Source organism: Triplophysa rosa, linkage group LG18, assembly GCF_024868665.1.
Source record: "Triplophysa rosa linkage group LG18, Trosa_1v2, whole genome shotgun sequence".
NCBI classification, from domain to species: Eukaryota; Metazoa; Chordata; class Actinopteri; order Cypriniformes; family Nemacheilidae; genus Triplophysa; species Triplophysa rosa.
In genome coordinates this window covers 11,507,475-11,518,728 of record NC_079907.1, presented here as the reverse complement: position 1 = coordinate 11,518,728, position 11,254 = coordinate 11,507,475, and the positions used below count along the sequence as shown (strand labels likewise).

General features: G+C 37.1%; 2 protein-coding genes across 3 annotated transcripts in view; both read left to right on the top strand.

Annotated features, from left to right (window-relative positions):
- The first annotated feature begins 97 nt into the window (after positions 1-97).
- Positions 98-1,773, top strand: cdca9 (cell division cycle associated 9). Of its 2 annotated transcripts, none has more exons than XM_057359084.1 (10): positions 98-322; positions 413-544; positions 632-672; positions 754-805; positions 884-931; positions 1,014-1,074; positions 1,163-1,234; positions 1,316-1,382; positions 1,469-1,555; positions 1,645-1,773. In XM_057359084.1, the coding sequence occupies exons 1-10, from the start codon at positions 193-195 to the stop codon at positions 1,693-1,695; spliced, it is 741 nt and encodes a 246-aa protein (XP_057215067.1). In that variant the 5' UTR covers positions 98-192; the 3' UTR covers positions 1,696-1,773. The 2 variants fall into 2 exon arrangements, with proteins under 2 accessions (XP_057215067.1, XP_057215066.1); XM_057359083.1 differs by having other exon boundaries at positions 884-951; positions 1,025-1,074.
- Positions 1,774-2,248: 475 nt separating this feature from the next.
- The window catches only part of ablim2 (actin binding LIM protein family, member 2), a 61,440-nt gene continuing 52,434 nt past the window's right edge, over positions 2,249-11,254 (top strand). The window contains exon 1 of the mRNA XM_057359182.1: positions 2,249-2,599. Within this exon, the coding sequence (XP_057215165.1) occupies positions 2,590-2,599 (10 nt within the window). The 5' untranslated portion in view covers positions 2,249-2,589. The remainder of the gene's footprint in view (positions 2,600-11,254) is intronic.

Here is an 11,254-nt window from a genome sequence, read left to right as displayed (position 1 = left end):
CACGTATAACGTCACAAGCTCTGCATGGGGCTCTGCGCAGACCGATCTGTGCATGACATCAAAGTACCGCGAGTACTATGCATGAGTTCCGCGAGTGCTTTGCATGAGTTATTAAGGTAATTAGGGAGCAACTGTGCTGTCGTTTATAATCTTATTTAAGAGGGGCGCCAGAGCAAATAGTTTGTTAATGCCATGGCTCTACGACGAACTAGAAAAGTCCGTCAGAATTCAGATGATCAGCCCGACGGGCAACAAAACTATGAGCAAAATATTAAACTAAACAAGAGAAAAGAGCTTTTCATACAACAGTTTGAAAAGGAAGGTGTGTTGCTTCGATTCCTTTTTGCATACTAATATAATATACTAACGTAATTTATAATGGTGTAATGATAAATATCTTGTACCGGAACAGCTCAGGATCGGATAAATGAAATGGAGGCCAATCTGCACAAGTTATTGGCAACTGTGGACAGGGTCTTCAAAATAGAGTTGATGAAGATGCCTCACTCCCTTCACACCACGCTTATGAAAGATCTCATGAGTGGTACAACAATGGCTGTTTTCATTGTCTGAATGTCTACATTTATGTTGGCTTGAGAAGATGTAAGCTTACTACTTTAAGGTTTTTCAGGTCACGACACCTCCGTAGGCGAGGTCACTATGGCTATCACGGTAAAACTGTTTTTGCTGCCATCTAGTGTTTGCTATAGGTAACGGCGTTACAGCATTACAATGATTTTTTTTCCTTTATAGAGTGCATCTCCAGAAATTCGGAAACCCCTAACTCGAAAGCCAAGCAAGAAAGGTTTAATGACAGTGTATAAATTAAGAGGTTTAACTTAAATTTAAAATTTCTCCTTAATCCACCCTCATTTACTTCTAGGGTTCAGTGACATTGGAATACAGCAAAAATCATCAGCTTCAAACAAAAGTACAGTGGAAGGGCATAAGGTACAGACCCTTCGTTTAATGATCTTGTTTTTTAGTTTTTTCCCCAATATGTTTTACTGTAGCCTTGTCACAGAAAGGTTCAAAGAAGACCCTGCACTCCAGTAACAGTACAGGAAGTCTACGGTAAACCCCCAATGTTAATTTATTAATTTTGACCATGCTGGACTTATGTGGATTGGTGTGTTTTTAGTTTATCGACTCACTTTGACAGATGTGCCTCAACTATCAGTGCAAAAAGAACTCTAGGACGGGTTGTCAAGCTTGGGTTGGGAGGTAAATCAAGGTAATTTGCGATTTACATCTGTTTGTGGCTGTATGCGAATGCTGTCAGATTTGAATTTGTTGCTTCTCTGTTGACCGGCAGACAAGTGAGTCGTTCAGTTGGTGATGAAATGATGGCTTCAGCCACAATAGTAACATCTCTCGGAGAAGTAAGTATGTAGATGTTGTAGTCGAGTTTGCTGGCAACACCTTTTAACATTTATGCTCATTTTAACATTTTTTTTCCCCCCTCAAGCCTTTGCTCATTTCTGAGGACAATAAAGATGAAATCAATGTTGACCTACTTGACGATGCTGCTTTAATACAAATGCGAAAGATCAAGGTCAGCAATTTAAAAAGTACCATAATTTCATGTGCCTATTTAGAGACGTTGTGTAGCATGACCAAATGTTTGTGTGGTCTCTATTACAGGACCTGATGGACTATCTTTGTAACAAAGTAGTGTTTAATAACACTCGCTGATGTGATTTTAATGTGATCAATTGTAGTCAGTTTTAAAATAACCATTTATGTCCACTATGTAAGGTAATAAACTTATTTGGTTTTTACTTTGTCTGTGTCCGGTGATTTGATAGTAATGACTTGATAAATCAGATTTCCAGTTTGCATTGTGATCGAGTAGTTTACTATTTGCCTGACACCAGTTGTGGCAAATACTTAACAAAGACTAAATTGTATCGTATAATGTTACCATGGGCTTGCTTGAATAGATGGATCTTAATGGTTTTCGTATTTTTTTTTTTTAGGAATCTGAAACCTTTAACAATTAAGATATATGGAGATGAATGGCATAACATCTATCGACGTAAACTAAAAGCCATAAAACTTATCTGTTAAAGAACATACTGATAACACTAGATGGCGCCAGTTTTCCTGATGTAAATACGCGGTGCCCAGTCGTACAATTAAAATGTACACTTTTTTTTATCATCAGTTGCATTTGGTAAACCGCGTCCAAATCATAGTGTTTAAACTTGGTTGGTTGGTACCCGCAACTCCATTTCCCATAGTCCTTCTGTTGCTGCATGTCGTTGTGTACCAGCCGGCTAGTGCAGTGATGGTGCTGAGGCAAATACGCACGATCGCATCACGGCCGTTCGGCAACACCCAGCTAGTGCATACGCCCGCGACGCTGCGCAGTACGTTATAGGCGATCCTACAGCATTATTTCGACTTCAGGCCGAGCTATAAAGTGCGCATCTTTGGCGAGGTCCTTTTATTCTCACGCTGGCACAGGCGCTTGAGCATTGGGGGTTGCGAGATGTACAGAGATGAAGGCTCAGCGGTGCACAACTGAATGAGGATCTAGTCCAACGCGTATTTGACATTGGCCATTGATAAAGTCCGAGGGTAACAATGAGCACTGGTAAGTGTTATTAGGTGTGCAAATTTGGTATCTAGATACTGGTGAACATAACGGCCTGGGTATTGGTCTCTGTTTGCGTATGCGTTAGCCTGGTTCCACCCACCAGCTCTGTTAGCGCGCGCTCATTGTTGCATTGCAGCCTTGTTGTAGTTTACGGGATTGCGTAATTGTGCTTCTGTCAAATGTTTATCATTTTTAGACTTTATACATGTATTTGGTAAGGGCACAACGTATTTATTTATAACTCTTGTTGGGGAAATGGATTCACCTCTGCTGATCTTAAAACTACTGGAAGGACAGGTTTGATTGGCACCGTTTACTGTACATCGAAATAAAAGGCTGATTAAATCGTTTTGACACTGGTTGTTACTTCTCCATGTTGATTTAAAGTCTTCCTTAACAATAGTCATTTATTTAGCCCTTCTCATTTACAGCTTTATAAATCAGATCTCCGTGGTTTTGTGTCCATACAATGGAAGTCAATGGGGGCAAATGTTGTTTGGTTACCAACGTTATTCAAAATATCATGCGTGTTCTGCACACCCATGTCTGGAATGACATGTGGGTGAGTAAATGAAAGCAGATTTTTCATGTAAATGATCCCTTTAATTGAGTTACAAAATTGTCATTTTCTCGTATTTTTAACTGTCGTTAAATTTATTTTAAATATGCTGGCTGAAATGCAGGTTCTTGTACAACTAAGGGTCCTCGCACTGTTAGTGAACAGTAGGTAAATTTCATGTTATTCCCAATCTTTTGTGGTAGTAGTTTAAGTTAACAAGTAAAGTTTAGCATAAAGGCTGGATATTGGCTTGAGGGTTGTTAGATTCTAATAAATGTGTAGATACTAACAAAGTTATGCATAATTGCGTGTTTAATATAGATGAAACAAATTTGTCTGAAATTTAAGTCCGATGTTAAACTTATTTGCCTGTTTTAACTAAAAACAAATTGCCCTGACATGACATACCTTAAAATATGTCAGTGCCATTGTTTTGTCTCAAGAGACACACTAGTAATGTTTTTATCGACTGTATTTTAGTAAAAGTGACTTAAATGTCCTAATTTAACTGAAGCATAGTCCTGGCTTAAACTAAGCCTTGTCTGTAAAACCAGGCCGTGTATACCAAAGTGATAAATCCTGACTGGGATGCTTTTTGATTCCATTTGAGTCCTAAAATGTATTTAATTTAAATGCATCTATAATGCGATGGTTAAGCTTGACTGCTACGCATTCGCAGGCCGCCTTTGAGGAAACATTTGGGGTTCTTCACATTGCCACACCGGCGGAACCCTCAGGGGAAACTAAAGGCACAGTTTCACGAAGGGCGGTTCTCTGAGGAACCCTCAAGGATCTTGAGGAACCCTTTTATTAAAATGGTCTGGAACCACCTTGGGTGCTTCAAGGCACCATTTTAGTTTGTCCTGTTTTTTTTTGTTTACCCCTGTAGTGTATTGTTCTGCTGTATTGCCATTCACAATATTTTAATAAGCAGAATATTTTAATACTAAAACCACATACAAGGTTTGTTGATGAACAACAATTTTCATATAATAAATATTCACTGAATAGTTAGTATACATTACAATTCTAAATTCATGAAATCACATGTATAATTGATATTGTGTTGGTAATACTGTAATATTTTTATGAAGTTTTTATCTTAACAAAACTGTAACACAAAATTTTAACTTTAAAAATAAATAATGACAAATTTCAGGTACTTTTGTACAATTGTAAAAAAAGTGGAATTCAAATTTACCACAATATACAATGAAATCAGTAAAATCTTCACTGGACATTGGTATTATTTACATGGGACATTTAACATAATTGATAAGACTCAAGACAGCTGAAGATAACTTGATGCTCTGCTTCTGAAAGTCCAGCAAAAAAGTAGTCTCTCATAGCAAAGCCTACACCCATGGTAATCTTTTAATATGCCTGCAAGCAAATCCTTCCTAGCAAGAAAACATGAAGCACAATGGGTTTCCTGCTATCACCAGGTGCTGTGAGGATCCATGTAGTCAGTCAATATGATTTATATATATATATATATATATATCAGTATATATATACTTTTACATGTGCAAATATAACAATTAACATAATAATAAAAACTCATAATGTGCAATATCTTAATAAATATAATACTTACATTTTTGCTGCTCAACTGGAAAAGAGATAAAAGCAGAACTGTTTTATCTATTTTCAGAACTGAATATGATAAAATATATTAAATTACAGACAATTTATGTAACACGGGTATGAAAACCATTTAACACAAACAAAAATTAGTTAATAAAAAAGCAATAAATTCACTTAAAGTTAGCATAATAGCTAAAAGTCATTATTGGTTATTTTACGCTAACATCTAACATTTAGCCCCACAAGCGTCATATTCGTTAGCATCTCGACTAAAACAAGCGCTGTCTACACTATGTACTAAATGAAAGGTTAAAGTCCCCGTGAACCGGAAGTTGGATAGTCATTTCAGGGCGGAAGTGCATTTTCAGATTTTAACTGAAGATTATGAGGGTACATGAATTTTAAAAAGAAAATTACCCACATTGATTAACTATTTACTATAAACGCTGCAATATTTCATGAAAAAATAAGAAATTTAATTTATAATTTCACTGGGACTTTAAACAGCAAAAAACAGCCATACAATCAGACTTGTCAGAGTATACGTGCACATAAATAGTATACATTTAGTATTATTATTTTTTTACTTCACTCACCTATAATGGGGCAGTCATACAGAGAGGTTGTTGCTTTGAGGAGAGATCCGTTATTTTGAAACCATTTCCGCCTGTCGTCCGAACGCAACATAGGAGAGCACTCGTACTGCAGCCGCCTCGTACCACAGACAGATGTTTGATCACAGACCAATCGCCGCATGGAATCAAAGTACAGTGAGAGCTATTTATGAACTGCTCCGTATGCTTTAGAAATGCTGTATGCTTTGATTTGTCATACGGTGATCAGTCTGCGCAGAGCTGAAAAAGTTAAACACATGCAATGCAATGATGCTGTGACAATGGGCCAACAGCGCCACAGTACTGGGAAAGCTGCGCTTTGTTTGGATGGAAAGCATCCATTTTTTTTACATACATCCGTTTACATTTTTCAACAGATTTCAGTCTACGTGTAGAATAAAAATGTTTTGTCTCCAATTATTATAATCTTAATAGTAAGAACTATAAAATAATTAATTGTGAAATCTCAAGCTTGCTGATAATTGTTTAAATAACGTTTAGCCTTTTCTAATCATGTGCATGATTTTTAAATGTATGTTCACAGATCAGGTGCCAAAAAGCTAACTTTGGACTACTCTTATTCTTATAAAACATCAAAATAATCAGACACTAAAAATCCCTATTTCGTGGGTTCCTAGATGCTGTCCTATACAAGAGAGATTCTCCAGGAACCACTTACATGTTTACGGATCTTACAATAACCATTTTTTTGAGTTCCTTCAATAACCCGCAAAGCACTTTGTGGACCAGTGTAGTGAAAAAGTGACTCCAGAACTTCAGAGCTGGATATGGGGTTATTCAAGAATCTTATAAATTCTTGGAAGAACCACCAAGACTATAGATGGTTCCACCAATAACCCTATTATGAGAAAAAGAGTTTTGAAGCACTTAAAATACAGTTTAAGGTTCTTTGAGTACACAACAGGATATTTGAGGCACCTTTTATTTTTACAGTGTAGAGTGCTGTCCTTTGTCTGGCTCTGTTGTATTAACAGAGGTTCCCCATAGGTTTAATTCATGTCCCAAATTTTACGTTGGATTTTTTTATTTGGTAGAGTTACCACTTTACTTGCTCTTTAGAATTTATTAGGCCAATAAATCACTGCACAACACTATGTGGTGGGCACAATCCATGGTTGTCGATTGCAACATGTTTTGATCAAGTCAGGTTGGCAATTTATTAATACATTTTAGGGTTTTAGGATTAAGGCATGTTGAAAACAGTTATTGACATCAAATAAATCTTTTTTAGTTTTTTCTTCTCCAAAAGTTAACAAGCCTATTGTGCTGTTTTTAGTTGTGTATGTGGTTATTAGAGCTGTCACGATTATTAAATAATCGTCTCATCGCGATTGTTTGACCTCATCGCGATGATTTCGGATCATCGCAATTATCGCACATCTCTATAGAAGACACTAGGGGGAGCTGTAGTGCATCTGCATATTGCATATTTTAGTGTATATATTGTTACTAAAGCATGGTAATACTTGTAAAATGTACCACCACAACACAATCACTTAAAAAAAAACTAAAACATATACAAATTACCTGCAGTACAATTATTAAAAATCAGAATCAGAATCAGAAGAGCTTTATTGCCAAGTGTGCTTGCACACACAAGGAATTTTCTTTGGTGTTGGAAGCTTCTAGTACAGACATTTAACACAATGACAATACAATATAATACGATTTACAGTCTAAAAGATTCTAAATTGTGCATATATAAAATAAAGACTATTTTACAGAAAATGGGGGATAATAACATATAAGAGACATTGTACCGGGTAGTATATAGTAGAATAAACATATTAACAGATTGTATGTACACTTGTGCAAATGGATAATTTAGTAAGTAGAGGTAGTGTTATATACATGTATACATAAGATGTAGATATAATAAGGCACAGTAGTGCACACTATAGGAGTAGTGGAAGTGGAATATTGCTCTTAAGGAGCAGTTATCTGTTTAGGAGGGAGATTGCCTGGGGGAAGAAGCTGCTTCTGTGTCTGGAAGTCCTGGTGTTTGGTGCTCTAAAGCGCCGGCCAGAGGGCAGCAGATCAAAGAGTTTGTGTGCTGGGTGTGTGGAGTCAATGATGATTTTTCTTGCCCTGTTTTTCACTCTGGAATCGTACAGGTCCTGAAGTGTGGGCAGAGGAGCACCAATAATTTTCTCAGCACTACGAACTGTCCGTTGTAGTCTTCGTAGGTCTGATTTGGTGGCCGAGCCATACCAAACAGTAATTGAAGTGCACAGAACAGATTCGATGACCACTGAGTAGAACTGGGTCAGTAGCTCCTGTGGTAGGTTGAACTTCCTCAATTGACGGAGGAAGTATAACCTCTGCTGGGCCTTCTTTACAATGGAGTCTATGTGGGACTCCCACTTCAGGTCCTGAGAGATGGTGGAGCCCAGGAACCTGAATGACTCCACAGTATCCACAGTGCTGTCCAGGATGGTGAGGGGAGGAAGTGATGGAGGGTTCCTTCTGAATTAGTTCAATTTAATATTATTTAAGCAAATCTCAGTGTGAAAACCAGTCTACCAAAATTTCATTAACACACAAGTAAAATTTTACTGTAGTCTTGCAAGTGAGAAAAAAACAGACTAGAAGCTTTTCTATGACTGATAGTATTTTAATGGTGGCTTCAATTCACACCTGATCAATTTACTTAATTTACAAGTATTTGGCGGTTGTATCATTGACAGGTAAAAGCCTAAACCTTAAATATATGATGACCCAATTTTTTCCTATGTATTTCCAAGAAAAAAACATAGTCTTGTATTCAGAACAATATGGTCGTTTCAATCGCTGAATCAAAAATGAATGAGAATTAAATGTCAAAGCTCAAAAACAGACAATTAATCGTCATAATCGACAAAGCCCTAAAACAGACAATTAATCGCCACAACCGCAACGATTTATTAGACAATTAATCGCCATAATCGCAACGATTTATTAGACAATTAATCGTCAATCAAATTTCATAATCGTGACAGCCCTAGTGGTTATTTTAACTTTTGACAGATTATTTGGCTTTTGACCCACCAGTTGATAGAGACTTTATTAGCTGCACTATTAGAGACAATGGTGGGTTTATTGTGAATTAAATGATTCACAGCTGTTGGAATTAGAGAAAAAGCTGATTATATCACTGCTGCTGTGTGGGAAAGAGGCACTAGCAAATTGTCCTGAAATCTAGAGTGGTCTTGTGACATTTTCTTTGTCCTGGTTTTATAAGGACTGAAATGGCCTCCAGTTTACCCACTGAGCATGAGCCATAATGAGTGGCCTAAAAATAATGTCATTTAAGGTCGCTTTTTTGTTGAGGTTTTTATGGCAATAGTCTGAATGGCCTATCTTTCAGATAAGTCTGAAGATGCTTTGGTGAACTGAAGTTATGATGATCTCCAGAAAGTGAGACTTAATGAATAATATTCCATAGTGCCATAGTATCTGCACAATGGGCGGTTACAATATGCAGTATAAACAAATTTTGTGTGTTTTGTGTTTGAAATCTTTATCTTTGACGTGTGCATCAACCCTGCTGCTTATGTTAATCGAGCCTTTCTTGGATGCATGCTGAGGAAATGCTATTTTATCAGCAGCAGGTGTGTTTTTACAAGGGCATGTCAGGAACCGCATCTGTGTACACTCATTCCTATAAACTTTTGGCATTTTTCACGCTAGAGCATGTACGGGTTAATATTATTGAGCAAGTCAGCACTTAATGTACTGTCCAGCCGAATATTTTGTGCTGCACTTCCTGCAATTGCTGCGTGTGTAATGCATATTATAAATATTATTTACACGAACCCAATGATAGTAAGAAATAATACAATTGATCTAAATGTATGAAAAGACTGCTAGCTAGTCTATAAACATTTAGCAAGTAACATGAGGAGAGTAAAAGAATGCATTTAGAATTAGTATCAAGTATTTAGTGTTTAGAAATATCCAAACTGTTTGAACTGTCACAGTATTACCTTCAAAGTGATATTAGCTGTTACTTAAAATACCTCACGTTTAGAAAAAAACAGCTCAAGAACCAATATTATATGGTTCTTGATTTGTCTTTGCGATAAAAAGTTCTTAGTGTTGCGGTGTGCGTTGATGTGTAGTATCTTTGGTCTGGAAAGGGAATGTAACAGAAGAGTGTCATGAACGTCTTCCCATCACCGCTCTCATCCTGCCATGGCAACTAGAAAAGAGCCGAGGTTATTGGAACACATCCAGAATGTAGCATCCTTGTGTTAAACTGATAGGTCAGGTCTGGAGTTATGGCCGTCAGTGTTCTAAACTTAGGAGCTGTAAATAAGCAAAGGGAACTGTTGTTTTTTCCAGATCATCTATATGTTTTGCTGAGCATCAGTGAAACTGCCTAAACAAATGATTCAACAATTCATGGCTTTATTTCAAACTACATTTAACATTTTTAAGACATTTTTGAGTCATCTAACGTTAATTTGACATAGCACTGATAACATACTCATCACTTACAGTACAGTAAATACAGTATATGTGTCTCATGGTCCTGCATGGATTTACATGATCCAGTCACCCATAACTGTGTGTGTGTGTTTTAGAGAGCGCTGAGATTTGACACCTGAGCACCTCCGCTGTGCTTTAGACGAGTCTCCGGTTACGTGGTGAGAGTAGAGGACACTTATAACATAAATTATTCATAACTTGAATCTTGTGCAGAGCGAGCAGAGTACATATCACAGTGTTATCACTACTCTTTCCCAGCCTCTGTTCCTCTCTCCATTAGCTCATCAAAGGCCCACCGAAGAGGTTATACTGTATGATGAAATATAGGTAATAATGTTCTCGGAATAAAGTGTGTGCGCTTTCTTGGACGCTGAAGAGTGCAGGCCAGGCTATGCTGTGTCAGCTCTGTGTAGTGCGTTACCTACAGAGCATGCGAGAACATAAGCTTTCCCTTATGTGTGTCTCAATTCCGTCTCAATTAATGTGACATATAGTTAATAAATACCCTGAAAACATGCTGTATGTATTTCTGCACGCAAAGTTGTAAAAGCAGATGTCGGTACATGCAGAGGACAACGCCCGCAAGGTGTCAAAACTTGAATATTAAATCATCCATATGGACAGCAAAATGAGTTTAGATTAGTCTGGCAGATGTTCTCTATCTTGCAAATCCATACAAAGGAAATTATGTAATGTTTTTTCTTTGAAAGCCAAGCTTGGCTCTCTTTTACTCTCTTCCCATCTCTCACTTCAGAACAATGGGTCTTTCATCATATTTTTTTCCGTTGTTTGCCGGCACATTTTTAGCAGTTGCTTAACAACAAAGTTTAACGATGTTGACATAAACTGAAACTCGATGCATACAGCAGGGAATATGCAGTGGAACAGTTGACAAATCATATAAGTGGATTATTTATTTGTACTCGCATATCGTGTGAAAGTCTCTGCAGAGGTGGACGAAGTACACAACTTCCTTACTTGAGTGAAAGTACAGATACTACTGGTCAAATATTACTCCACTACAAGTAAAAGTTGTAAAGACAGATTCTTACTTAAGTAAAAGTACAGAAGTACGTGCTTTTAAAAGTACTCAAGTATTAAAAGTAAATTTCCTTTATGTCAGTTGTATATTGTTTTATTGTCGTATACCTTGTGCCTCTGAAGCACCCTACTGAATACACCGAGTAGCTCACAGAATCAGTGGTATTAAAGGAGTAGTTCACTTCAAAATTTGCCCCCATTGACTTTCCATAGTCGTTTTTATTCCTACTATGGAAAGTCAATGGGGGCAAATTTTGCAGTGAGCAACTCCTTTAAGAGCTTTATATGTTTAGCACATATATGTTTAGTTTAGATATAATCCTGTATGATCATTTAGCCTAATTATCCTCATTAGCCCCC